The sequence below is a fragment of the Carlito syrichta genome, unplaced genomic scaffold (genome assembly GCF_000164805.1).
Source record: "Carlito syrichta isolate Samal-C Ts95f unplaced genomic scaffold, Tarsius_syrichta-2.0.1 Scaffold289289, whole genome shotgun sequence".
NCBI classification, from domain to species: Eukaryota; Metazoa; Chordata; class Mammalia; order Primates; family Tarsiidae; genus Carlito; species Carlito syrichta.
The window spans coordinates 531387-559313 of record NW_007233385.1 but is presented as its reverse complement, the minus strand read 5'-3'; the positions used below and the strand labels follow the sequence as shown (position 1 = coordinate 559313).

At 54.3% G+C, this 27927-nt stretch overlaps 1 protein-coding gene across 8 annotated transcripts in view; it reads left to right on the top strand.

The window, feature by feature from the left end:
* The window catches only part of KIF1A (kinesin family member 1A), a 105906-nt gene that overhangs the window by 25521 nt on the left and 52458 nt on the right, over nucleotides 1-27927 (top strand). For 5 of the 8 annotated variants that reach the window (XM_008054242.2, XM_008054240.2, XM_021710511.1 and 2 more), the window contains exons 3-20: nucleotides 2036-2112; nucleotides 3153-3332; nucleotides 4025-4090; nucleotides 4847-5025; nucleotides 6305-6416; nucleotides 8010-8087; nucleotides 8844-8909; nucleotides 9647-9664; nucleotides 15496-15571; nucleotides 17094-17172; nucleotides 18398-18540; nucleotides 19049-19075; nucleotides 20529-20662; nucleotides 22128-22207; nucleotides 22604-22679; nucleotides 24609-24688; nucleotides 24969-25075; nucleotides 26273-26356. In XM_008054242.2, the coding sequence (XP_008052433.1) occupies nucleotides 2036-2112; nucleotides 3153-3332; nucleotides 4025-4090; nucleotides 4847-5025; nucleotides 6305-6416; nucleotides 8010-8087; nucleotides 8844-8909; nucleotides 9647-9664; nucleotides 15496-15571; nucleotides 17094-17172; nucleotides 18398-18540; nucleotides 19049-19075; nucleotides 20529-20662; nucleotides 22128-22207; nucleotides 22604-22679; nucleotides 24609-24688; nucleotides 24969-25075; nucleotides 26273-26356 (1662 nt within the window). The remainder of the gene's footprint in view (nucleotides 1-2035; nucleotides 2113-3152; nucleotides 3333-4024; nucleotides 4091-4846; nucleotides 5026-6304; nucleotides 6417-8009; nucleotides 8088-8843; nucleotides 8910-9646; nucleotides 9665-15495; nucleotides 15572-17093; nucleotides 17173-18397; nucleotides 18541-19048; nucleotides 19076-20528; nucleotides 20663-22127; nucleotides 22208-22603; nucleotides 22680-24608; nucleotides 24689-24968; nucleotides 25076-26272; nucleotides 26357-27927) is intronic. The other 3 variants (XM_008054245.2, XM_008054244.2, XM_021710512.1) reach the window with 1 other exon arrangement.

Sequence of the window (27927 nt, the reverse complement as noted above, 5' to 3'; positions counted from 1 at the left end):
GGCTCAGGGTTCCGGCGACTGCACTGTGAGCGATGTCACCATGTCGCAGCAGGAGCTGAAACCCGGGCAACTTGCTCTCCCTCTGCTTCTGCTCCTGGGTACTGCATGGACGTGACTCCCTCTTTTCTCCAAGGACAGCGCTGTAATGGTCAGTCACCTGCTCCCTGCTACTGGCTTCCCAGGGATGCCTGGGCATTTTCAAGAATTCCTCAAACTGAGATCTAGGGTCCAGGTGGGATCTAAAGCCTGGGGACTGGGCTTTGGGATCAGCAGGAAACCTAGCCAGACAAAAAGTTTCAGGTGCCTGCTGGCCAAGCCACTGAGCCTGGAGCAGCAGATTGGAGGATGGGGTGTGTTAGGTTCCCCGGGCTGCCGTGACAAAAAGCCACAAACAACAGAAGTGTGTTTTCTCAGTGTTTTGGAGGCTAGGCGGCTACCCTTAAGGTGGCTGCAGGTGGGTTCCTTCTGAGGCTCAAGCTAGGAGCAGCTGCTCAGGGCTCTCCTCAACTTCTGGTGGTCCTTGGTGCTCCTTGTCTTGTGGAAGTATCACTGCAATCACTCCATTCTCTGTTTTCACGTTCTCATGGCTTCTCCCTGTGTGCTTGTCTGTCTCTAAATTTCCCACTTCATAAGGACACCAGTCATACTGGATTAGGGTCACCCTAATGGAGTAAGACCTTTCTTAATCAGATTAATTAATACAATAAATAATATTAATATAACCGATTATATCTGCAATGATACTTTCTCCAAATAAGGTCCCAGTCTGAGACACTGAGGGTTAGGACTTCAGAATATGAATTCTAGCGGGACACAAGTCACCTCATAACTCAGGGGTGTGTCTTGTTCTTTGTGGTGCTGGCAGCAGGTCACCCAGGGATGTGCTGGTGGGGACGCGGGAGGATGCAGACGTCCTAGAGACTGGGCTGTGCTCTGGAAGCTGAGGCCTCCAGCCCACTTTAGCTGAGAGCAACCAGTCCTGGGGCAGACAGACCAGCCTTCATCTCCACTCATGGGGCAATGGTGTGAGGGCTTTGCTCTTCAGATTTGATGACATGATGAAGGTGGTTTCCCCATTGACACTGGAGCCATTCTCAACCAGGATGGGCTCATGTTCTTCCTGGATGTGAAAACCCAAGAAAGGGTCTGCCTCTGATGTGGTGGTGCCTTGCAGTCACAGATTTTGGGTCCAAACAGTGTTTCAGGAGGCAATGGTGTCCTTTGTGTCCAGTCACTGAGAACATGCTGCCTGCTGGGTTCAGACCTGTCCAAAGCCTGGGAAATGCTGGGAGCTGAGACAGAAGGTGGTGATGGGAATGTTGGGTTCCTAGGACACTTACAGGCCTCCTGGGAGCTTCTGGGACATAGTGCAGGCACTGATTGTGAGTGACAGCATCATCACATGCTCATGAAGTTCCTGATTTGATGAACCAACATTCTGTGAGCACTGCCTATAGTCCCCCAGGGTGGATGAGGGAGGCAGGACTCAAGCAGAGGACAGTCCTGTTCATAATAGCAAACCTAGAAAGACTGTTCCTTCTGGATGAACTATGGTGATCTCTGCAATGGGACACCCATGCTGCAGGGCCAGTGAGCACGCTGCTGGAACTCCAATCACATGGGCATGGCATGGATGTGACAGGATGTCCCAGCCTCCAGGTACTTCTAGGACATGTGCGTGCAGTTGAAGCATAAAGTCCTGGGTGGGGATTGGAGTGGTGAGTTGAGGGTGGATCCCAGCGATGGGGGGCTGTGGCTCATGGGTGAGAGCCTGGTAGATTTGGGAAGGCAACACAGAGCCCTGCAGGCTGGCATGGCAATGTCCTTGGGCATTTGTGGGCAGCAGGTTCACTACAAAGAGGGGCAGAGACAGTTCATTTGCCTGGTAGTGGTGCCCTGGTACCCTCCAATTTTAGGGCCTGTCTTGTCAGGGGTCAGAGGCCTCTGAGGCCTCCCCACTATGGTGTGTAGACTCCAGCTAGAAGAGGGATCAAGGTCCCTAGCACGATGCTCATCACTGTGTTCCCTTCTGCAGCCATCATTAACCCCAAACAGCCCAAGGAGACGCCCAAAAGCTTCAGCTTTGACTACTCCTACTGGTCACATACCTCGGTGAGCCGGAGCTGTGGGTCGGGAGAGGTGGGCGCAGCTGAGTGGAGGCTGTGTGGTCCTTGGGGGTCCCTTGGCCTCTCTGAGTTGTATGTTCCCCTCTAAATGGGGTGAGGACCCCACCCTGCTCCCTGGGAGGTCACCCTGAGCTGGGATACAAACTGTCCCCAGTGGAGGTTGTGGTCGGGGCTGCAAGGACTAAGGGGCCTTCATCCCACTGTGGGCAGTTTCCCACTGCTGGAGCTGTGTGTCTGTCTTCCGCTGGTGTCTCCTCTTTCCCAGATGTCCCAAACTCAGAATGTCCAAAGCTGACTCCAGGCCCACCTAACACCACTGCCCTGCATGCTGGGAGACCCGTGGGCTCTTCTTCTTCTCTCCTCTCACATCCACTTCCCTCCTCTTACATCCAGCACATCCAGTCCACCCTGGGCCCTGCTCACTGCCCACCACCTCCTGTAGCCTTCTAGAAGGCATTCAGTCCCCTGCCTGAGCTCCTCGCCTATACATCTTTGAGTATGTGGCCCCAGAATAGCCAGTCCCACTTCTGTCTTCCACGTCCAATTTGTCCTCCTTCCAGAGTGACCCCTGGCCAACCATGCTGTCATACTGCCTAAAGTACCCCACTACCTTGAAGTCATGTTGTGTCCAGATGTTATAGCCAGGCCCACAGGGTTCCTGGGCCTTGGGACCCTGCCCTTCTCCAGCCCCAGCTCTCATCTCCCCTGCCATTGTCACATGGAACTGACTTTAGTTTTGAGGTTTCACCCCTGAACCTTTGCACATGCTATTCCACTGCTGGAATGCCCTTCCACCTGCCTGCTCAGCCAACTGCTCTTCATTCCTCATCTGTGATGCAGAGACCCCCCTCCTTCAGGAAGCTGCCCCCCCTCCCAAGTAAGATTAGCATGGGGGGCAGGTGTTCCTCCCTACTGCACTGCCCTGACAGCTTGTGGCCCTGGGCACTGACTGGCTCCGTGGACACAGTGGGCTGAACCTCAAGAGCACCCAGCCTCCTGAAACTGCACCCTCTCCTTGTCCCTCAGCCTGAGGATATCAACTACGCCTCACAGAAGCAGGTGTACCGAGACATCGGTGAAGAGATGCTGCAGCATGCCTTTGAGGGCTACAACGTGTGCATCTTCGCCTATGGGCAGACGGGGGCTGGCAAGTCCTATACCATGATGGGCAAACAAGAGAAGGACCAGCAGGGCATCATCCCACAGGCATGAAAGACGGGGTGGGGGGCAGGTGGGGCAAGGCAGGCCTGGGATCAAGACCAGTTGAGGCCTAGAGACCTAGGCCAGGTGCTCTCGAGCAGCTCTGGAGAGCTGGGAACCAGGAGGGGAAGGCTGAGTGGGAGAGGATGAAGTTGTAACAGGAGGGAGCCAAATGTGGCCTGTGAGGCTGCAGACCCAATCCCTGGGATGGGCTGCAGGAGTGGCCTGGGTCTTGGATGCGCCCACCATGTCACATTCCTGAGACAGGGTGGCTGGGAGAGCCCTGGCTGGGGCAGCTGTTCTTTGGGAATGCTGATGCCCCCTGTATGGCCCATTCCCTGGGGCAGGTCTCTGGGTCTGAGCTCATCAGTACTTCGCCTACTGAGGGAAGGAAGTTGGCTGGGGTGTTTGTGGATAGCTAAGCCAGGCCTTGTGCAGATGAGGACAGAGTGAGGAGCCAGTGATCCATAGGACAAGATCCCAGCCAGGGGACCCTTGAGTTAAGAGAGAGATGCCAGCTCCTTGGCTGCAGTACTTTTCAATGTCTTTATGATGGCATGTGTGTTCTCAGGGTTCAAAAAGGGCCCGAGAGAGTGGCATCCTGCCTGAGTGCAGGCTGCCCAAGGCACCACGAGGGGTGGGCTCCAGGGAGCAGCCCTCAGCCCTCATCAGCTGACTATCTCCCTTGGTCCCTGTAGCTCTGCGAGGACCTCTTCTCTCGAATCAACGACACAACCAATGACAACATGTCCTATTCTGTGGAGGTAGGACACCAGCCTGCCTTTGTTCCTGGGGCAGAGATGGGGAATTCTAGGCACAGTGGTAATACTTTTCTGATTTAAATGGAATCCCTGCCACTGGTCTGTGCCCTTGGCTTTTCCCTCATTCATCCACATGACCACCATGCCAACATGCCATGCAGGACTTGAGACTTACAGAGCACAGAGGAGTGAGGGGCAGTCCCCTACTCAGCAGGTATTTATTGAACTGCTATTCTGTGCTGGGGCCAGGGCCAGGGGCCTCAGAGCTCAGGGCCTGGGCCTTGCCATAGGTGAGGTGGTCCTGACATGTGTCCTAGAGCCTAGGGCAACCATGGTGAGGGAAGGTTGGGCTGGTACCTCTACTTCACACTGGCACGCAGGGGCCAATGACTGGGAACCTTCTGAGTGTACCTTCTGCCCAGATGGAAGCTCCCCTGCCCTCCCACCTCAGGGGTCCTGATGGCAGCTCCCATTCCCTACCCCAGGGATCCTGATGACAGTTCATCTACCCCCACCTCAGGGGTCCTGATGGCGGCCCTCACCCCACACCTCAGGGGTCCTGATGACAGTTCCTCCACCCCCACCTCAGAGATCCTGATGTCAGCCCCCAGTCCCCACCTCAGGGGTCCTGATGACAGTCCTCTCACCCCCACCTCAGGGCTTCCTGATAGCAGTCCCCCTAGCTCCCTACCTTTGAGGTCCTAATGGCAGTTTCCATCAACCTCAAGAGTCCTGATGGCATGGCTCTCTGCCCTGCAGGTCAGCTATATGGAGATATACTGTGAGCGCGTTCGTGACCTCCTGAACCCCAAGAACAAGGGCAACCTGCGAGTGAGGGAGCACCCGCTGCTGGGGCCCTATGTGGAGGATCTCTCCAAACTGGCTGTTACCTCTTACAATGACATCCAGGACCTCATGGACTCAGGGAACAAAGCTAGGTATGTGTGGAACTCACTGATTCTCTCTGCCCTGCCCCGTTGCCATCTCTTCTCTGAGGAAGCCCCCCCTTCCTCAGAGGTGGTCCTGACATGTGTCCTCAGCCTTCTCTTGGGTGCCTGTTGGCCTCCCATGGTTCTGTCTGTCAGCCCCGTGGAGGTGTGGCCTTGTATGCTTAAGACCATTTATGCATGCGCTAGCCCATGAGAGGCCCCATACAGGGGGCACTGTTACCTTCATGCAGGCTACTCCACAGGGGAGCTGCATGCCTTCTAGCCAAGGTGCCCTGAGCATGCCAGCAGCATATGTGGCAGCTGCCTCAGTAGAACCAGGCTTGGACCCTAAGACCAGCAGCTCTGCTGGCCCTGGGGTCCAGAGACTGTTGTGGGGCCAGTGTGCTGGGGCGAGGGGACACATGGGGAAAGTCAGTCGCACAAAATTGCTACCCATAAGCAATCCACCTCCCTCGGCCACCACTACCCTGGGCCTCTTGGCTGGGACACCTTTGTCATTATGAGAACAGTCCCTTCTCTGCCACCTGGGACTCCCCAGAGGGTGAGCTAATTGCCTGCATCAGTCTCAGCTCCTGAGGTGAGGGGTGGCACCCCTGTGACATCCCACACTTCTCTTGTGGCACCCCCAGGGGTGCCATTCCTGGCAAGGTCCCTCAGCGCACCCTCGAGTGACCTGTCTGTGCCAGAAGTGGGCCGCGGGTTGACACAGAGGGTAACCTGAGTCTTAGTTGCCTTCTCTGAGATCCCTGGCAGGTCGTGCGGCATGGGAACCAATTTCAGGCTGCTCTCAGGCAGCCTTGGGCTTCCTCTCCTGTAGGATCCTGCTGCTGACCCATGCATGCCACCTCCTGTGGGATGTGGCAGGCTCCTTGGGGTCCCCAAGGCAGCTGGTGTGGGCTGTGGTGGTATTGACATAGACATCCCTTCTGTGTGGGCCTTTTCCACATCAGGGCTTTGGAGGACTCCTCTTTAGCTGACTGATGCCTGGGCTTCACTGAGTCCCCAGGAGCGGGACAAGTCCCTCAGTCACTGCAGGCCCCTATGTGCTAGGCACAAGCTGGAGTTGAGGACACCATGGGGGGCAGGTGGTCATGGTTCTTACCTGAGCCATGACTCAAGGCACTGTCAGCACCAGGCCAGGTAGGGCAGCCCTGAGAGTTTAGGGGTGCTGAGGCTCGATGACCTGGTCCAGTGAGGTGGCACCACCAGTGATCTCATGCCCACTCATGGGACAAGGAGTAACCCAGTGTGGCTTCCTGTTCCTTAGGACTGTGGCGGCCACCAACATGAATGAGACCAGCAGCCGCTCCCACGCCGTCTTCAATATCATCTTCACCCAGAAGCGCCATGATGCAGAGACCAATATCACCACAGAGAAAGTGAGCATGTGGCTTTGGCGGGCAGGTGCTACCTGAGGGCAGTGGTTGGGGAGAGGAGTGGGGGTCAGGCAAGATGAGAACACCAAACCAAATGCTTCCTGGGAGGTGTGGGCAGTGGCCTCATGCTGGGCACCGGGCACTGACCATTCTCAGTCCAGTTTAGGCCTCAGTGAGAGGTTGACCAGGCCTACAAGGCCACCTCATCTCAGTGTGTGGGGCCATGGGGTGTGGAAGGTGCTCGGAGTTGAGGGGCCATGGACTTGGATTCTTGGCCGTTTTGGTGTGGACTGCAGGGCCCATAGAGGGATGTTGTCGGGGCTGCACCACTGCACAGTCTTTGCAGGCCAGGGAGCAGGGATGAGACATGACATGCCTGGATGGTCCTCAGAAGATGGCGTGAAGTTGTGGGTTGGGTCACAAATGCGCCTGTAGGCCCCTGGCACAGGCGGGTAGACAGTGGTTCCCCCATCCTCCCCCAGATCTGGGGGCCTGGACTGGGAGCAGGGCATCCAGTGGGCGCTGGCATCTGCAAACACAAAGGAGAGCCTGTGCTAAGCAGGCACGGCCCTGCCTGCCGCCCCCAGACCCAGATGCCCTTCCCACAGTCCTTGGTGTTCTCAAAGGACCAGGCAGGGGTGTCATCTCCTGGAGCTTTTATCCTAGACATTCAATCTGTGGGCTTCTGGAAAGGGTAGTGGGATGGACGCCAAACCTCTCCCTGTCTGTCTGTCTGTAACTGTGCACTCTTCCTTCACAGGAACTCCTGGGGGCACCTTAGCTCTGCTTTTCAGAGAAAGAGGGCTCTCTCAGGCAGCACCCTGGGGTTTGCAAAGGGGCTAGGAGAAGTTAGTGTCACTCAGTCCCTGGTGGTGCTGAAGGTCACCTCAGCCTGGTGCATCCTCCTGACCATGACCTCGTGAAGTCATGAGCAGAGGCTCAGGAAGGCTGAGTCAGGGCTGGGGGTCAGTGGGAGGGTCTTAGCTATGGCTGCCTGTCCTGTTGCCTTCAGGCTAGGGACTCTGAGAGGGTCCCACTGGTGTCCGTGGCCAGTTAGACATTTGAGGGGGTCCTGCCTTGCAGCTATGGTTCAGAAGGAGTGGGACCTCCCAGAAGTAAGTGTCCCCATCAGAAGGCTGGCCAGTGCCCAATGGCTGTAGGCACAGCAGTGGCCCATGAGGCAGCTTAGCAGTGGCCCATGAGGCAGCTTAGCAGTGGCTAGGGCCCTCTCTGGAGCTGATTCAAATCCCACTACAGACGATGAGTGCCACCTATAAAAATAGGTGACAGCCTACCTTATGGGTGCCATGGGGACTCTGCACTTTTGTGTGAATTCAGGTGTGTAACCTCTTGGGGAAGTGATTTGACACCTTACTTGGGCTGGGAGTTGAAGGAACTGTGAACAGAAGTGCAGATGGAAATGATGTGGGGCCAGAGACCGCCGGACCCCAGGAAGAGGGGGTGGCTGCCTTGCAGAGGAGGGGCTTGGCCATGGCTCTAAGTGGCCTGTGAGAACATGCCCAGAGAGGTCAGGGCACCTCCCCCCCAGTAGCAGCCTTGCGGTATCTCCTGCATCTGATGCATCTGCCATTTCAGGTGAGCAAAATCAGCCTGGTGGACCTGGCTGGGAGCGAGCGGGCTGACTCCACAGGCGCCAAGGGCACGCGCCTCAAGGTAGGGCCAGGCCGCCACTCCATGAGAGCAGTGGGCCCTCAACTTGCTGGCGGGACCCAGTGTCCAAGCAGGGCCTGTTCCAGGATGGACCTGGAAGGAAGGCTCTGCCTGGGTTGTGGGAATTTGGGCCACCCCCAAGAGTAAGCCTGGGCAGGGCGGGCTGAGGACACAGACTGGGTCTTAGGCTGCCAGCACTCAGAGGGCTGTACCTGGTACACTAGTACTGGGTACACAAGGTCAAAGTCCCTGCAGGAAAGCAGTCTCTCTCGTGGGCCCCTGTGGTACCTCGTGCCTGGTGGTGGCTATGTGGTACCTCGTGCCCACTGGTGGCTATGTGTTTCCTGCAGAAGAACAGAGGCTGCTAGGTAACAGAGGGGTTGCGAGTTGGCTGGCCAATGTCCTGAGAGGACACCCTCTTGTGGAAACAGTCTCTGGTGTCAGGAAGGAGAGTTTGTGTTTTCTTGAGTCCCCTTTTGTCCCCTATTATCTGATGGTTGGGAAGGGGTTCTGGATGGGGATGTGTGGTTGGCTCTAGGATTCTGATGGAGCTGTGGAGAAGTCCTGGGAAATGCACTCCTGGCCAGGAGGCCTCTGACTGGCTTCCTGCCAGAGCATCCCAGGCCCCCAGTTGGCCCAGTGGTCAACAGCCAGGGCCTGTGGCATCAGCCCCATGTCACATGGGTCAGCCCCATGGGGTTACTCAAGCAAGAAGCTTCTGAGGCTTCCTGATGTCCCAACCATCTTTTCTGCACACAGGAGGGAGCCAACATCAACAAGTCTTTGACTACCTTGGGGAAAGTCATCTCTGCCCTGGCTGAAATGGTGAGCTGGCTCCAGGTTTCTGGAATTAGATTAATGGGATGGATTTGTGTGTGTGTGGGGGGGGCTTCCCGTCTTGCCCTCCGTAGAGAAGCCTGGGAGTCTGTTATACCTGTTCCCAGTCCTGTCTCCTGGTGAGTTGGTTGGGGTTTAAGTGAAAGCCCAGAGATGGAAGAAGTGTCACAAGGCTAGAAAAAGATAGTGATCCTTATCTCTCCCTGGAGCCTCAGTTTTCCCACTGTAAAATGGGTATGCCTTCTTCACAGGGCTCTTCTGAAAGTCACCATGGGCCATGATGAGGATATTGACTGTGGTCAACTCTGACTGAGGTTGGTCCAGTCCGGACCATCCTCCGGGGCCAACCCATGACCCATGGAGTTAGAGGGGCTAGGCTTGGTGGGCCCCAAGAGACAAACAGCATTGCCCATTCACCAAGAAATCCAGGCCGCAGGCCAGGGAAGGATGGCTCTCAGGATAGCCTACCCTACTTTGAAATTGTTGGGAGTTGGGGAAGACTCCTGGGTGGAAGGAGCCTTAGAGGTCACATTGTTATTTGGCCTATCAGAATCAGCTCAGGTTGTCCACTATGGCTGGGCAGTGGGCAGTAGACACTCAGCTTGCTCTCAGACCTCTTCCTGTTCCTTTGTCTTCTGGAGCCAGCCCATACTCTCCTCTCTCTAAACCCTGGTTCCCCAGCCTCACTCCAGGTCCTCAGACTCTCTCTGTCTTTTCTTTTTCAGGACTCTGGACCCAACAAGGTAAGCTGCTTTCCTTAACCCCAAGGGGAGGGGGCTGGAAGCAGAGAGCCCTCAGCCCAGCACTTCCTGTGAAAGTCTCAGCAGTAAAATGCATCCTTCCCATGTTCACTTAATAAACAAACATGCTGAACTCACCTCTGAGCCAGGCCCTGTGCCAGCAGCTAGGCCTTAGTGGTGCATAGCACGGGTCTTCTGGGTCCACAGCACGGTGGAGGAGGTAGGCACAGAAACAGAAAAATAAGAATGTGAAGGAGGACCCCAATAAACCCAGAATTTATTTCTAAAAAATTGTGTATTTCTTCTTACATGTTTGAACTTCAGTCATCTTCAAAGTACTGTCTGTTTGATGCAGTACACCTATTGGGATGCTTTTCTACAGCTCAAAACAGTTTTTGAACTTGTCAGTGCAGACGCCTTTTAGTGCTTCTGCCGTTTTTTGTTTTACCTCTTCCACATCTGCAAAACGTTTCTCTTTGAGAAAATTTTTTCATCCAGAGAAATAAGAAAAAACGACTCAGGGCAAGATTAGGTAAATAGGGAGAGTGGAGCATTTTTGGTCGAAACTGCCATGCACTCAGCACCACATGGGGTGCATTGTCATGATGGAAGGTCCAGTCACCCGTTTGCCACAACTTGGGACATTTCCTCCACAACGCAGTCTCTCACAATAATGCTAGCTGGTACACTGATGCCAGTGGGTTCCCAGAACACTTACTTAACCAAGGAAGCCTACACTACCAGGGGCCTGACCTCTAAAAGATAATTCTGGATTTTTTGGGGTCCCCCGCCATATCATTAAAAATTGGGATGAATTCCATAAAGGAAAAAATGGGCTATGAGAGTGACCCCCAAGTGAGATGCCTCTAGTTTGTAAGGCAGCTTTGCAGGGGAGTAAGTCTTAGGGTGAACACCTGAGGAGTGTAGGGGGAGCCAGCCGGGTGGGAGGAGCTCCTGTGCCAGTGGTTGGAAGGGCTGGTGTGAGGGCTTGAGGTGGGAAAGAGATGGGAAAGAATTGTGTGGTATTCTGTAGGGAACTGTGTGTGAAATGGTGTGGGACAAGAGTGGGAATTGTGTGAGGGGGCAACAGTGAAATGAGGAACTGCATGGGCAACTGTGAAATACTGTGTGATAGATTGTGCATGGAGGGAGCTGTGTGGGAAGCGGTGTGAAGAAGTGTGAGAATGACACTTGGGTCGGGTGGAGCTATGTGAGGAATCGTGTGGGGAGCTATTATGGGAGCATGTGTGAAGAAATGTGTGAGGAAGCGTGAACTACTGCGTGGAGCAGTGTAAGAAGCTGAGAGAACTGTGTGGAACTTTGTGGGGCACTGTTGAATGGTGTGAGAAAGTGTATGAGTCACTGTGAGGAAACTGAGGAGTTGTGGGAAATGTTTGAGAAGCGGTGGGGAAATAGGAAGACATCTGTGGGGAAGCCTGAGGAGCCGTGGGTGAGGGACTGTGTGAGCAACTGGGTGGGGACTGTGCGAGGACTCTGTGGAAGTGTGAGAGGAGGTGAAATGAAATGGGAAAACACGTGGGAATTGTGTGTGTGGGAACCAGGAGGAAAAGTGTGTGGAACTGTGGAAGGAGCTGTGAGAGAAATTGCATGCGAAACTGTGTAAGAAGTGTGTGTGCAGCTGTGTGAGGATCTTGGTGGCAAACTGTTTAGGCTAAATGTGAGGTACTGTGTAGCCCTATGTGAGGAACTGTGTGCGGAACCTGAGGGAATGGTGAGGAACCGTGTGACAAACTATGTGAAAAACTGGAAGAACCCGTGTGAGGAACAGTGTGAAGAAGTGTCTCCAGGAATGTCCAAGGAACTATGTGAGAACCTGAGAGAAAGCGCATAAGAAGGGTGAAGTACTGTCTGCAGATGTGTGTGGGGAAGTGTGTAAGGAACTGTGGAACCATGAGAGGAAGTGTGCGAAACAGCATGGGGAATTGTATGGGAACTGGGTGAGGAACTGTGGAACTACATGAGAAACGTGTGGGAAATTGTGTGAGGAATGATAGGAGGAATTGTGTCGGGGACTGTGGGAGGGATTGTGAGAAACCGTGTGACTGTTTGGGGAACTAGGTAGGGAGTGTGTGGAAATGTGAGAGGAAGCCTGTGAGATGGTGTGGGGAGCTGTGTGGGAACTAGGCGAAACTGGGAGCTACAGTTGGAGAACTGTGAGAAACTGGGGAAGTGTGTGAGGAGCTGTGTTGGGGTTGTGACACTTCACCCTTGTGTGAAGGATTGTGAGGGACTGAATGGTGTAGGCAGCTGAAGGAGTACCTGAGGGACGGTGTGGGAACGTGTGAGGAAACTCTAGAAACTGTGTGGGAGCTCTGCGGAGCTGTGTGAGGACCTGAGAGGAACGGTGTGAGGAACTGCGAGAGGGACCGTTTGGGAAACCGTGTGTGCAACTGGAATGGGACCTGTGTGTGAAACGTGGGGACTTGTGTGAAACTGTGAGAGAAATGGCGTGGGGGGATGGTGAGGAACCGTGGGGAACGATGTGGGGAGTCGTGTGAGAAGCCGAAGAGCTGGGAAGGATGGAGAACTGGGTGGAACTCTGTGAGAGAACTGCGGGGGAGTGAGAGGAAGTGTGGGCTGACAAGTGAGGAACTGTGAGAGGAAATGTGTGAAGTGTGGGGAAGTGTGGGGACTGTGAGGCTCTGTGTGGGAACTGTGAGGCTCTGTGTGGGAGACCAGGTGTGGAATTATGTAAGGAACTGTTGGAGGAGCTGGAAGAAACTTTTTGGGGAAATATATGCAAAACTGGGCAAGGAGTTCTATCTGGGATGTGAGGAATTGTGTGGGAATCATGAGAAGCTGTGTGAGGAACTGTGTGTGGAACTATGGCGGGAACTGTGTGGGAAGTGAGTGTGGACTGTGTGGGAAGTGAGTGTGGACCGTGTGGGAAGTGAGTGTGGACCGTGTGGGAAGTGAGTGTGGACCGTGTGGGAAGTGAGTGGACCGTGTGGGAAGTATTTGTGACATTGTGTGGGAAGTATGTGTAGAACTGTGGGGAGTGTGTGGGGGACTGTGTGGGAAGTGAGTGTGGACTGTGTAGGAAGTATTTGTGAAGTTGTGTGGGAAGTGTATGTGGAGCCATGGGAAGTGTGGGTAGAACTGTGGGAAGTGCGTGTGGACTGTGTGGGTGAGCTGTGAGGGTAGAGTGTGTGAGACTGTGTGGGAAGCGTGTGTGGACTATGGGTGAATTGTGTGAGGGGTGCTTGTGGATCTGTGTGGGAAGTGTGTGGGACTGTGTGGGAGGTGAGTGTGGAACTGTACTATTTGTGATGTGAAGGAGTGTGTAAAGGGGCTGTGAGGGAATGTGTGAGGGACAGAATAAAGAATCATGAGGGGTGTTGTTTGAGAAACTGCACAGAGATCCGTGGAACTGAGTGAGGAACTGTGTGATGAATTGTGAGGTACGTGTGAGGAACTGGGTGAGGAACTATTGAGTACTGTGTGGAACTGTGTGAATTGTGAGGCACTGTGAGAAGAAGTTTGTGAAATGGTGTGTGGAGAGCCATGGGGGAGCTGTGTGAAGGAGCTCAAGAAGTGTTCGGGGAACAGCGTGGAATGGTGTGAGGAAGTGTGAGAAGCGTGTATAACCGTGTTAGGAACACTGCGAGGGACCGTGGGGAGCTCTGAGAAACCGAGAATTGTGTGAGAGACTGTGTGGGGAATTGTGTTGGGAAATGTTAGAGGAACTGTGAGAAAGCTTTGGGGGAGATGCATGAGACTCTGTCAGGGACTGTGAGGATTTGTGTGGAGAATTGTGAAGGAGTGTGTGGAGCCAGGACCTGTGTAGAGATCTGCATGGAACCACGGAGAGAGCTCTGTGCAGAGCTGTGAGAGGAATTGTGCATGGAACTTGGTAGGGAACTGTGATGAATTACGTGACACATTGTGAGTTCTGTTTGAATTATTGTGAATTAGGTGACACGTTGTGAAGAACTGTTTCGGGGTCCTGCGAGGCTCTTGAGGAACTGTGTGGGCAAGTGTAAGAGGCTGAGGAATTGTGTGATGGGCTGTGAGCAACTGTGAGAGGAACAATGTGGAACTTTGAGGAACTGTGTGTTTAACTGTGTGAGGGACTGAGTGAGGGACTGTGAGGCTATGTGGGAACTGTGTGGCTCGCTGTATGAGGGTCTGGGAGGAAATGTTGGCGGGATTGTGATAGAAATGTTTTTAGGAACTGAGTGAGAGAGTTTTTGAGGAAGTGGTCTAGGAATGATGCCTGGAGCAGGGAGCATGGGGCATGAGGATGATGAGGCAGTTGAGGTCAGGAGCCTGCCCTGAATCCTTGGTGCAGTGTCAGAAACTGGTTGACGGGGGTAGATGGGAAGTGGTGGGTGGGTTTTCAGCAGGGCTCACAGCGTCCGTGTTCGCCCAGGGCATGTCCTTCAGGCTGTTGCATGAAGAATAGATTGGGAGTGGGTGGCCTGGGTCTGCAGTCAGGAGGATGGAAGGTCAGTGTTGCCCTGATCTAGGCATGAGGTGGTGGGGCAGTGGATGGTTCTGGGAGATGGCAGAGCCCGACTGGACGGGGGCTGCTGGCAGATGGCAGGAGAGGCAAGGTGGTGAGGGGGCAGTGGAATCAAGAGGCCACTGGGCTCCCTGTCCCTGCTGAAGTGGCTGAGTAGTTGGAGGGCATTTATGTGGAAACAGAACAGAACCCATGGCAGAGAATTTACCTTCAGGAATTAAGTGATCAAAAACATAAAAATAAAAAAACAAACAAACTAGAAGTAGTTTTTCTCCTACCAAGTTTCCAAAGGAAAAAAAGCAGGCAACCCTGACACGTTGTGAGATGGACATCCTGAAACCCTGTTCGTGGAGAAGCCAGTGTGGCTTCTCCCCATGTCTCAAAAGCTTTCAAGCTTTTTGTCTTCTGCTAATGGAACACCCCCTGGGGGTTGTCCTAAAGGGCAATGACGTTTCTGCCTAGAGAAATGGCCCAGCCCTCCAGGGGGTGCCTGTGTGCATGTCCCTGGGTGTGGGCTCCTGGGGCTGGGGCCTTGCCTGCTGGCTACAGCAGGTACTTGGCAAACACTTCATAAACAAATGCACATGTGAATGAATAGACACTAGGAAGTAACTGAAGCCCACAATGAGTGAAATTATTAAGTCAGTCATAGAGTGTCCATAAGAAGCAATTCCCAGCAGCCATGGCATGACTGGAGTCCATATTTTGAGTGACCGCTGTTTGCCTTAATGGAAGAGTAAAGAGCCACAGGGGTAGCAAGAGTATAGAGGATGCTTCATCCTAAGGGTAGGGCTGGCAGAACAGACTACTAGAGGAGGGACCTGTGCACTGGCTTCTGAAGAATGGTGGGAAGTCTTATGGAGAGGGAAGGTGAATTCTAGGTGAAAGGGGAGGGATAAGCTGGGTGGGTGCCAGCAGAACCCTGGATGCTCCATTTAGCAGTGGGACAGAAAGAGTCGCTGATAGTGTTCAAGATAGAGGGCTGTGGCTCAGGTCGCTCCTTCTGGCAGAGTAGTGAGAGGATACACTCACCGGTGACATAAGCACTCCTGGGCTCTTGTCCAGCTGAGTAGCCCAGATACACAGCAGGGATGGATGAGGAAGAAACCTGAGGAATGTGCTAGAAAGTTCATTTCTGACCTGGAGTGGAGGTACCTGGGAGAGGTGCCCTGAGGTGCAGATGGAGAAAGGCCTGGGTGGCTTGAGAACATGACCAACAGGGCAGGTTCAACCCTGCCTTCACCTCAGCCTTTGGGTTTGGGGACCCACTTGGTAGGACCTGCCCTAGCACCTCCCTTTCCCTTCTATAGTGGGCTCAGGGTTGACCTTGAGTATTCCTCTGCCACAGAACAAGAAAAAGAAGAAGACAGATTTCATTCCGTACCGAGATTCCGTGCTGACCTGGCTCCTTCGGGAAAACCTGGGTGAGAACTCTTGGGTTCGCCCATCCCCGGGGCTCTAACTCTCACCTTGGGCTGTGCCCATCTCCCTGCCTGAGAGGGATACCCAGCCACCAAGAGGCGTCACATCCTTTCTGAATCAAGGCCTTTTGGAAGGCCTGGGAGCAGTGGCTGGTGGTAGGTTAATGGAGGCAAGTCTGGAAACCAGGATGTAGAGCACACACCCATCAGTGTTGGTGCTCCTGGGTCAGGCCAACTATGACACACAGACCAAGTACCCACCCTTCCCTGGACCTTGGTTTCCCCATCTGTAACAGGGGCCTGGGATGCAGTCCTGGGAGCCCTGCTTACTTACTGAGTTTTGAGGGGCTGCCATAAATCCTCCTCTTCATTCTGAGAATTGAGCAGATAGATGAGGTGAAGATTGAAACATGTCCGATGCTGATCTCATCTCTCCCTAAATAGCCGTGGCACTCCCCCACCCACCATCCCAGCTGTATTTACAATTGGAGAGGCTGATGCCCTGGGAGATAAACTGAGTCTCAGGGTGACTTAGTAAACATAGATGACTGGGGGTCTCTGGCCTTCCTTGGCTGCATGGCTGAGGCATGCAGAACCCTGGCTGACTGCCTCTGAACCCTATAGGCCTATACAGGCCTGCCAGGTGGAGGAGGGGGTAGGTGGAAACTCCTGGGGGCAGGTGGGCCTCACTGAGAGAGCACAAAAGTGTGTCCCTTCACCCAACATGTGGGCTGGGAAAGAGTCCCCCAGGTTCAGCTTCAGAGTAAGGGCGGGGCAGTCCTCCCATGGAGCCCTTCCTAGGGCCCAGTGTGGCATGTGCCTAGGCCTTCACACTGTCTTCTCACAGGAACTATGGGGCATCTATACCCTGAGAACATGGCCCTGAGGACACAGGTCCCTGGGACCAAGCAGGTAAAGTCATCTGTCCAAACTTGGAGCGCAGATGATGAACAGTCCTGAGAGCTGGAGTGGAGGTGGCAGTGACCCTGTTGGACTGCCAAGGCCACTGCCCCCACAGGACTCTCGCCCATCACTGACTCCTTTGAGAGCCCCGTGTGATCAACCTCCTCTGAAGAGAGAGAGCACAGTCACACCACATATTATCTGATGTTAAATATTGAGGAAAATATTTCAAATGAAAATGATTCAAGTGGGTGAAAAAATTGTTGAACGTAAACAGTTTTTATATTTGAAATAAATACCATAAAACTCTCTACAACTTGCCTCTCTGTTATATGGAAAGGGAGGCCTGGTTGTTATAAATTGGCCCCAAATGTGAATGAGAAAAACACTACACAGAAGAGAAATAATGGAGGTGTCTGGTGTTACAATGAAGGGACAGCCAAGGAAGGCCAAGTTTACTGTTCTCCATACTCATGGGTGGGGTGGGGGTAAACCTATGACTTAGTTTACCCCTCTGAGTCGCAGCCTTTCCATCTGTAAATGGAGAAAGGAGAAAGCGTAGCGGACACAGCATTAGGGCCTAGACTCCCTCCCTGGGTACAACCTGGTTTTCTTCTCACAGGTGGTAACTCGCGAACTGCTATGGTGGCAGCCCTGAGCCCTGCAGATATCAACTACGATGAGACTCTCAGCACACTGAGGTGTGTTCTCCAGGGAGGCAGACTCTGCTTCCCATCATGTGTCTTGGGGGATGGATCCTTCCATGCTTGAGTTAGCAATGCCAGTGAGCATGGTGCCTCTTCTGGAGGATTCACCTGGAATTCTGTGAGGCTGGAAGTGATTGGTTCTGGGGCTTCTGAGCCTGGATGGGTGCTGTTTCATTTCCATCAGTCTTTGGGGTGCACTTTGGGACTGCGGCAGCCAGAGCCCAGTGCCACCAGATTGGGAGAGCTGTGCTCACCGGGCTAAGCGTTGTATGCTCTTCTGCTGGCTGTGGGAGTCCCTGGGTTTTTTTGTTTGTTTGAGTTGGAGTCTCACTCTGTTGCCCAGGCTGGAGTGCAGTGGCACACTCATGGTCACCCCAGTGTTGACCTGCTGGGCTCCAGCGATCCTTCTGCTTCAGTCTTCCAAATAGCCAGAACTACAGGTGCGCGCTATCACACCTGGCTAATTTTTGATATATTGTAGAGATGAGGTCTTGCCAAGTTGCTTGGGCTGGTCTCGAACCCGCAGGCTCAGGCAGTCTACTCACCTCGGCCTCCCAGAGTGCTGGGATTACAGGCTGAGCTGCTGATCCTGGCCTGGGTTTTTATTTAACAAAGGGGACACAAGTGTGTCTTAAAAGATCTTTGCGACTGCAGGGTGAGCACTGTGGTGGGAGGCTTGGCCTCCAGCCCTGCAGGAACTGCTCAGTTGTTTGGGTCAGCAGTCTCCTTGCCTCTTTTGGCCATGCACCACCAATAGTAAAGAGAAAAGGGATATGTGATCCCCATGGAGGTTCCTATACTTGTTTGTAACACGGATATGTGCATCAGCTGATGCACTATAGGAGTGAAACTGCATAAACATAGACTTTCTCACATTGTCCCAGAGGTTGAACTTGCTCCCTCCACCCTGGGACCACTGTGGGGAGAAAACACTACTCTGTCCCTTCTTCTGGGCCTCAAACTTCCCCAAGTGGGTGAACCAGGGCTGGGTGACCCCACAGTAGGTTTTCTCTGGCCAGTGGTCCCAGATGCTATTCCCAGTGACTTGCAGTGGGGTGACTCTCACTCTGTACTGGGCTTTGCTGGCCCAGGTCCATCCCTTTGCCCAGCTGCTGAGGCCTCCCTGCCAGACTATGTCCCAGTCCAGGCTCTGGGCACCTCTAGGCCTGCCGGACATGGGCCTGTCTTGAGCACAGCCCATAGTTCCACTTCTGCCCAGGTATGCCGACCGGGCCAAGCAGATCCGTTGCAATGCTGTCATCAATGAGGACCCCAACAACAAACTGATCCGTGAGCTGAAGGATGAAGTGACCCGGCTGCGGGACTTGCTGTATGCTCAGGGTCTTGGAGACATCACCGACAGTGAGTGTCTGTGCCAGTCTGTCCTGGGCAGGACCTCAGGGCCTCAGCCTCAAGGACCTCTCAGGTCCTCTCTCCTGGGACCACCTCATTAGCTGTAGCGTGGACTGGAGCTGCCCCAGTCCAGGCTGTCCCCACAACCCCTCTGGACCAATCCCTGTCCCTGTTCCTTGTTCCTGGGCATAACCACCTCTGAGTGGGAGGCTGGGCAGGGGCCCTGGACCAGGTGAGTTTCCTGGCCTTGACCTGGCTGGAATTGCATGATTTGGGTTTGGTGCTGGCCCCAGTGGGCCAGAGGCAGCTCCCTTGGAAGCTCTGTGGGCAGGCCTTGGGTGCTGGGGTTGCAGCAGACCCTGTGTCCCTGCATGAAGACCTCCACAGCCCTGCCTGTGGCTACTCACCCATTCCTGGCTGCCTGGCCTGTGAAGGGTGTGCCCGACCCTCTGAAGACAAACCTGTTCTTCTGTTTCTCTGTCTTTCCTCCCTCCCCCATGCCTCCCCTCCCCCATAGCAAACACTGTGCCTGGAGGACCCAAATGTGTGTATTCCCCTTTGCTGCTCTCTGTGCACCTCTGCTTCTAGCCCTGGCCATTGTGGGGGCCCAGGGCAGCATGGGCCGGGAGGGGTGAATCTTAGGGCACCTCTTCTGCTTTCCCCTCCTTTTTGGAGGCAGAAGCAACTGCCCACCCTCAGTCACAGGACTCTCCTGGTAGATGTGGGGTTCCATCTACCTGTGAGTCCACACTCATGGTTCATTCCTGCCGGTATAACCTACGTGGGAAACTGAGGCAACAAGGAGATCAGGTTGCTCCTGAGACCTCCTTAGTTTAAAATTAGCCAAGGTCATGCCTTCTGACCCTGCCTGTGCACCCAGAGGCCAGAAAAGGTCAGAATGTCAACACCAAAGGGCCAGGAGAGCTGGAGGACCAGTCCCCTCCCTTGCTCTTGGCTCAGGCCTCTGTCTACCAGGCCATTTCTCCAGCTACCCCACATATCCAGGACCCTTATCTCTGGAAATGCCATGAGTCTAAGTACTTATGGCCTTTGGGTCTCCTCTGTCTTGGGCTTAGCTCCATGGGGTTTAGTGCCGCCCTGACGCCAGGTCTCAGGGTGCCCTCAGTTTCCCCAGTGCCCTGTGCAGTCCTGTGCTTGCTGCTGCTCTGCCGTGCGTGTGCTTCTGCTAGGAGGGGCTTGGCACTGCCCACTTTGGAAGGTGCCACATTCCTACCTCCCCTACCTTAGGGGCAAGCAAGCCCTGGGTGGGTGGGTGAGCTCCTTGTGGTGGAGAAGGGGCTGTGTTTACTTTCTCCCCTAGAGTGGTCTCGGGGCTAATTTCCATGCTAGTGGACAGGACAATTAGGAAGGCCTGACCTCATAGCTTGGGGGTGTGTGGTGGCCCAGGCCTATGGTGGGTATGAGGGGTGGACATCCCCACCAAAGGGGATGAGGGTGAGTGTGGGTTTCCTAGGTGCAGGGCCATTGCCAAGTGGCCACCAGCCAGTCAGTGAACAAGGTGGGAAAGGCAGGGAGGACAAGTGCCAGGGCAGGCACATGTGAGCTCGTGGCCCTCAAGTGCAGAGGCTGTGAGGTGGCCTGGCAATAGGGCCTGGAATGCAGATGCTGGGGAAGCAGAAGGCCCAGCACCAGTGAGCTCCAGTGCCTGGCCACACCAAGCTGCTGTCAGGGAGGGTGGACCTGGGCCAGGTGGGCGAGTGGGTCTCCTCTGGGGTGGCAGGTGAGGGGTAGCAGGAAGGCCTTGCATGCGCTTGTCCTGGGCCGGGCAGGGCTGCTGCACTTCAGTTGTGGTTTCTGTTTCTTGCTTTCTCTGGGCCCCACCTCTTGCTTTTTCCCAACTTGGTCTCTCTTTTCTCTCCCTTCCTTTGTCTGTCCACCCATCCTCCCCTTCCTCCCCATAGACGTGTTCGACCTTGAGAACAATAACCTTAACCGTGGTGGGGCAGTGAATCAAGCCCCTGACACTCTCTCCACAGTGACCAACGCCCTGGTGGGCATGAGCCCCTCGTCCTCGCTCTCAGCTCTATCCAGCCGTGCGGCCTCTGTGTCCAGCCTCCATGAGCGCATCTTATTTGCCCCGGGCAGTGAGGAGGCCATTGAAAGGCTGAAGGTGAGGGCAGGTTGGCCTCAAGGCTCTGGGCTCTGGGAAACTGGGAGAACTCAGAGGAATTAGATGCATCTCTCCCTCCCCAGGCACGGTCTGTCTTGATAGGGCCAGAGTGAAGTGGCAGCAGGAGTCTTGGGACTGTGGCCACACGGGTGCACTGTGGCCTATTCCCAGTCTGTCCATTGCAGCCAAGGTAGCCAGTTAACTCAGGGGTCTCTAGGCCATGGGATGCATGAGATTCGGCCACTGGGTAAAAAGTGCCCCTGCAGGACCCTGGACCTCTGTGTGTGGATGACCTGTGCCCCCCGCCCCCAGTGCCAAGCCTGGAGGGGAAATTCTAAGCTGGATGCCCAGGATCGAGACTTCCTGTGAACCTTTAGTGGTGTGAGCTGGCACTTGTTCAAGGAGCGATGAGCTGTGTACTGGCCTTCGTGGAGAGGAGTCTGGTCCCTCTCAGCCACTAGCACCCCCTCTGCTGGTGTCATTGCAGCTCTCTGCTTGGTTTCCCACGAGACTGCACCCCCTGAGAAGGGCAGACGAGTGTTCTGCAGGCTCCCAAACTCCTCTAGGCCGTCCTGTGCTCACGCCTGCATGAAACTAATCACCTCTCAAAACCCATGGCTGTGCTTCATGAGCCCTAGCAATGCCCTCGGCTGGTTTTAGGTTTTCCATTCACTTCTCTCCAGTGAATGACTATGTGCAGGGGCAAGCCCCAGATCCTGGAGACTGAGGAGCTGAGGGGTAAAGGCACAGAGGCCCAGTCTAAGGGTGGGGGTGAGGTGGAGCCAGTGACCCTGTAGTATAGACTCTTACTGGGATGTGGAGGTCCTTCCTGGGGTGTGGGATTCACCTGGGGTGTGGGGATTCTTCCTGAGGTGCGGGGTCCACTTGGGGTGTAGGGATTCTTCCTGGGTATGCAGGGGTCTTTCTTGGGGTATAATAGTTCTTCCTGGTGTGTGAGGGCCCTTCCTGGGTTGTAGGGTCCACTTGGAGTGTGGTGGTCTTTCTTGGGATTTCAAGGGGTCCTTCCAGAGGTGTGGGGATACACTTGGGACATGGGTGTTCTTTCTGGGGTATGGGTGTCCATCTGAAGTATAAGGCGCCTCTGGAATATGGGTAGGAAGGAAAGGGAGAAGCCATGCTGATGCTGGAAAGTGTCGCCTGTGTCCTGAAGAGGGACAGGACCCATGGGTTCTTAGCAGCAGTGAGGACAGCTGTGCTTTGGGAGCTGAGTTTTGGTGTTTTCTGGGAGTATTTGTTTCTTATTTCCCTGAGATTTATTTTGCCTTTTTTCCTTTCTCTTGGGTATGTATGTATGTGTGTTCTCTGAACTTTGCCTTGGTCTTCCAGTCATCTCCACTGCCTGGATGGACCAAGGAATGTGGGCTCCTGTGTTCTGCAGCCCCTTTTCTGTTGAGCCACTGCCCTTCAGTCCCAGAAGCTCACTCTGCTCTGTGTCACTCCCCAGGAAACAGAAAAGATCATAGCTGAGCTCAACGAGACCTGGGAGGAGAAGCTGAGGCGGACAGAAGCCATCCGGATGGAAAGGTGGACAGCAGGGAAACTGAGGCTAGAGGGAGAGATGCAGCCAGCGATCTCATGGTTCAGGCAGAACAAGCACCGAGCCCTACTCTCTAGTCCTGGACTCCCACACCCCATGGTGGCTATGTTCCAGCCATGGGGCAAACCTGTCCCTTACCCCAGTAACCTCCACTTCATGTACCACTGTCCACTGTCCACTGTCCACTGAGGGCCAATCATGGTGCAAAGGGCTGGACTCACCAGTCGATGCCTTAACCTGCTGATCAGATGGGATGCTGTGTGGGCTTCACCAAGGGTCACAGCAGCTGGAATCCTGCTGGCTCCTGTCAGTCAGTCAGTCAGTGTGAGGCCAGTCTTGGAAACCTCATAGAGCTTGTGCTGATCCCAGCTCTGTCTCCCCAGGGAAGCACTGCTGGCCGAAATGGGCGTGGCCATGAGGGAGGATGGCGGTACCTTGGGTGTGTTCTCTCCCAAAAAGGTAAGACTGGTTGCAGTTCTGTGGTACTGCCCTGACCTAGACAGGGTCAGGTGATGCACTGTCCTTGGTGGAGGCCAGAGGGTGTTCCTTGGAGGAAGAAGAGTGCAGCAGGGGTCTGGCCTAGGCACCAGGGAAGTCACGCTCATCCACAGCCGCATCTTCCTTTGTGTGGGGGACTCACCCCCCATCCCCACAGTGGGGTGTCCTGGTGGCCTTGGGACATCAGATGGGTCTCTTAGCTGCCTGGGGTATGGACTGAGTCAGTGAGACCTTTTCATATTGCACATGTCCCCAGGCTCCCAAAAATATGGTATTTCCCAGGACAGCAGAGGGGTACCCCCAGCATTGTTGTGCTACCCGCCAAGGCTCTCTGTGGCTTGCTGTTGCCAGCACACACCAAGTGCTATGTCCAGTGAGGGCTTTGACATGAACAATCATCTGTGTGATTGCAGCCTGGGAGGGGCTGGACAGGGCTGTGATCCAGCCTAGGGGAAACAACATGTTCTAAGCCCAGAGGCAGGAGGCCTGAGAGAATCTGCAGGCAGGTTCTGGTGCCTGGGTTGGGCAGGAATGGACAGTATCCTAAAAAGGCTTTACTCCACATACCCTCCACACAGGCCTTTGGTTTTGTCTGGAATGGATTGTTCCTTCCACTGTTCAGACCAGTCACCTTCCTGGAGGGGTGGGCACATCCCTAGGGGTGTGTGGCGTTCCCTAGGGAGACTAGGCACCCTGGAGTCCATTGGCTTCGTTGGTAGCCCTGGATCTAGGCACTGCTCAGGAGTAGGACCACCGGGGCCCTGCTCTTGAGAAGCTCAGTGCTCTTGGGGTTGGAAAGACATGTACAAGCTGTTAGTTGTCCCACGGCTGCAGGTCCCGCTCAGCCCCACAATGGCGAGCACAGCCCTTCTTTTCTTGGGACGGGGAGGGGATGGTTGGGGAGGATCTGTGCCTTCTGTTTGATAACCAGGTTTCCACAACTGTGCACTGGGGCGCTGGTAGGGACACTGCAGGATTTATAACTGGGATAGAAGTGGCTTGCCCCAAGGGACCAGGGGGGAAGTTGAGGAACTGTCCCAGCCTGGTGCCTTCACCATGTGGCAGGACCCTTGTTGGGGACACAGGCCGTGGGGGACTTTCCTGAGCTCAGAGAGTACAGTGAAGATGGGGGTGTTGGGGCTGTAGTACCTGGAGACTGAGTGAGGCAGGGAGCAGAGGGCAGTTCTCAGACGTGTGGCTGGTGGGAAGTGGTCACTTTGGACTTAGGTCAGATCACCTTGGACCTGTGGACAGGAAGTCTGTGGGGTGGAAGATCTGACCTCCAAGCCTTGGGGGCTCAGCGGGGACTTCTTTCATAGTCTTTACTACCCAGCCTCCAGGGTCCAGTCCCCCTGCCAGGGTCCTAATCCTTCTTGGCTCTTGGCTCCCACTTGAGATCCCACAGTTTCTGGGTGTTCTCAGCAGGAACAGGGCCCTGGAGCCCCATTTTATAGTCCAGAGCTGGGAGTCCAGGACCCTGTGGGACCTATCCTGGGGTCTGCTCATCACCACAGCCTCAGCAGGGCCCCTATGTGCCAAGAGCTGGAGCTCCCAGCCCCGCGGAAGCTCAGCTACCCCTGAAGTGCCCCAGGTGTGTGTAGGAGGCTGGGCTCCATCAACCTGCTGGCTGAGGGTTTTCTGTGTTCCTCACTTTCTTGGCTTCGATTAACCAGCCTGGCAAGACCAGCTGAGTGGAGGAGCCTGAGGTCCTCTGGGAGTCTTTTCCTTCATACCTCCTGTCCTCTCTGCCAGGCTGGGGAGGACGCTGTGTCCCCCAGGAAGCCAGGCCTAGGACTGGTGGTGATCTGGTGCCTAGGGAGAGATCAGGTGGGGTGGCTAGCACTGGCTCTGTCTCTCCTCTGGAGAGGTGACCCTCTTTCCTCCCCCCAGACGCCACACCTCGTCAACCTGAATGAGGACCCGCTGATGTCTGAGTGCCTCCTCTACTACATCAAGGATGGGATCACCAGGTGGGAGGATGGCCCACTGCCTCTCCAGCCAAGCCAGGGTTTGGGGCTTGGGTGGGGGAGGGGGCGGGCTCCCTGTTCCTGCCACAGAGGGGCCACCAAGCTTGGGCATATACTGGGACAGTGGGCCTCTTGCTCACTGTCACTTCCCCTGTGTCCCCATATACACTCCCTGGGTGTTTCCTGAAAGATCCTGGAGGGATATCCCTGGGGACCAGTGAGTGGCATCCTGGGTGTACTGGGTCTCTGCTGTCAGGCTGCTGATGGTGTCCCCTCTCTGCAGAGTGGGCAGGGAGGATTGTGAGAGGCGGCAGGACATTGTTCTGAGCGGGCACTTCATCAAGGAGGAGCACTGTGTCTTCCGGAGTGACTCCAGGGGAGGCGGTGAAGGTATCACCACCCTGAAGCCCCCACTTGCCCCCTGGCCCTGTGCTGCTGATTATCAGGCCTGATTGAGGCATGCTGGGTCAGCCCCAGTTGAGTTGTCGCCTGTTACCAGCTTCCCAGCTCTAAGTGGGTGCCAAGTTATATTTCTGGGCAGGATGTGTGTGTGTGTGTGTGTGTGTGTGTGTGTGTGTGTGTGTGTGTGTGTGTGTATGTGTATATGTGTATGTGTGTACGTGCACGTGTGCATGCGTGACATTTGGGGGGACAGTAATGGAAAAATGCCTGGTGCCTCCTGTGGCCAGGGTTGAGTACTTCTTTAGAGAGCTGAGCCTCTTTGAAGGCTGGGGATAGGGGAATGGGGGGGTCTGAGTGGGGGACACAGGGGGCTGTTTCCCCTACCTCCTATGCCACAGCTGCAGTATGGTGGGAGTGAGGTGGTATTCATGGTGGGAGGACAGTGAGCCATGAGAAGGGAGCCCAGATCTAGTGTAGAAAACTATTTTTAGGCCACACTTTCCTGTTGATTGTGGACAGCTATCTGTCCATTTCTCCTGCCTGCCCAGTGGCCTCCCTCTTGAAGGTGACATGGGCCCATCCTCATTGTTTGGTGCTGCCTGTGTTGGATGGCCCTGCTGTGTCAGTGTGCCATTACACTGCCCAGGGTCTGAGCTCAAGGTATTTCCTGAAGACATTTGGCCTGCCTCTGGCCTGTAGACCCATGACCAACTCCTGCTCCCCAACTTGGTTGCCTCAGGATGGTGGCCCTAAGCAGTGCTGGGGACAATTGGCTCTCTCAGAATTCTCCTCTGACCACGAAGTCCCTGCCCTTTCCCGTGTGGGTGGGCCCCAAACCCAGAGGGCTCTGGGATCCCTTGGGACCTGTTGACTGCTGCTTCATGTCCTTGTCCACCTGGAGACCTGGCAGGGTCCTGGGTTGTCAGGTCCAGCAAGGCCTTCCAGCTCTGACTTAGGCATGTGTGCTTCTCTCCTAAGGGATCCTTTCCTCCTCTGTTAAGTGAGGTGAGACCCACCCTCGGGCTTCTCTGAGGCCCAGACAAGGTGTCAGCAGTGGTCAGGCTCTGTGGCTAGCAGGAAGGAGGCCTGGGTAGGGACTCACTGGGTACCAGGTGAGCCAAGTCACTGCAAGTGACAGTCCCTCACAGCCCTCCTCTTCTCTGCCCTTTCCTACCTGTGCTGTAGCTGTGGTGACCCTGGAGCCCTGTGAAGGGGCAGACACCTATGTCAATGGCAAGAAAGTCACAGAGCCCAGCATCTTGCGGTCAGGTACGTCCTGGGAGTCAAGGGGTCAGCTGAGTGGGCAAGGATGTGAGGTGAGGGCTCTGTTTCCTCATCTGAGTCACCCACTCCTATGCACCGTCTGCTCCCATTGGGACGGCAGATCTGCAGGACTGTGGGGCATTCAGGGAAAGGGACTGTGGGCACCTGACAGCTCAAGTAACTCACCATGTCCCCATGCTGGGCACACAACATCAGCATCCGAGAGCCTGCACCATTGGCTGGTGTAGAGAAGACGCCATTCACACAACTTGGGGAATCTGTGACACTGAGTTTATGCTGTGGGCTGAGTGAGGAGCTAAGGATGCCATCATGGTGGGATTGGTGGAGACAGTGCTGGAGACAGAGGTTTCCCTGAGCCAAGGGGTTACAGAGTGTCAATGGGTTGGGATCTACACCAGCCTCTGAACCCTGGAACCCTGGGGCTGGCGTTAGTTCCCAGGCACTGAGGTGTCCCTGATGTTATAAATGTTATAAGACACACATACACACATACACACACACACAGTATATAATCCCTTCTTAAAATCAGACAACATGTATACAGTGGCTCTCCTGAGTGACTGTGATTATTGCCTGGGGGTTAGGGCTCTACCAGAGAAATAGTAGCAGTAGGATATCTAGAGGTAGATGTAGACTGAGATATTTTGAGAGAGAGAGATACATTTGTGTGAGAGGGGACCCCCTCCAAAAATAACGTTATTTTTTTGGAGAATGGCCCCCTTGTAGTACTGGCTTCCCCCACTAGGTAAGTGTTCTGGAACCCATCAGCATCAGTGTACCAGCTAACGTTGAGAGACTGTATCCAGCTTCAGTGAATTTTTATTTATTTTTATTTTTTGAGATTCTTTCAACAGGTTTGCCCATTTCATGATGGGTGATTGACCAAAAACAGCATGACCCCCGTGCCCCACCATCCTTATTTATCTGATGTCACCCCAAGTGACTTTTTGTCTGATCCCTGGATAAAAAATTTCTCAAATGGAAACATTTTGCTAATGCAGAGGAAGTGAAACAAAAGATGGCATCAAAATCGACAAGTTCAAAGATGGTTTTGAGCAGTGGAAAAAGCATCTTAATAGATGTACTGTATTAAACAGAGAATACTTTGAGAATAACTGAAGTTTAAACATGCAAGAACAAATACACGATTTTTAATAAATAAATTCTATTTTGGGGGGCTCCCCCTTGTATATGTATAGAGGCTTATTTCAAGGAACTGACTTGTGATTCTGGGACTGCTCAGGGAAGTCTGAAATTCATAGGCTGGAAACTCTTGGGCAGGACTCACAGTCTGCTGGCAGAATTTCTTACTCAAGGAAGCCTCTGTTGGTTCTAAGGCCTTCACCTGCTTGAATGAGGCCCACCCCCACTACTGGGACCTCCTTCACTTACAGTTAGATGATTGCTGGTGTTGACCCCTTGTGTAGAGTACCTTCATGGCAACACCTAATAGTGTTTGATTGAATCAGTGGGTGCTGTGCCCTGGCCAGGTTAGCACATGAAACTGACCATCATGTTGGCTTTGGCCAGGGTTTGTGAACTTTTGGCTTAGAATG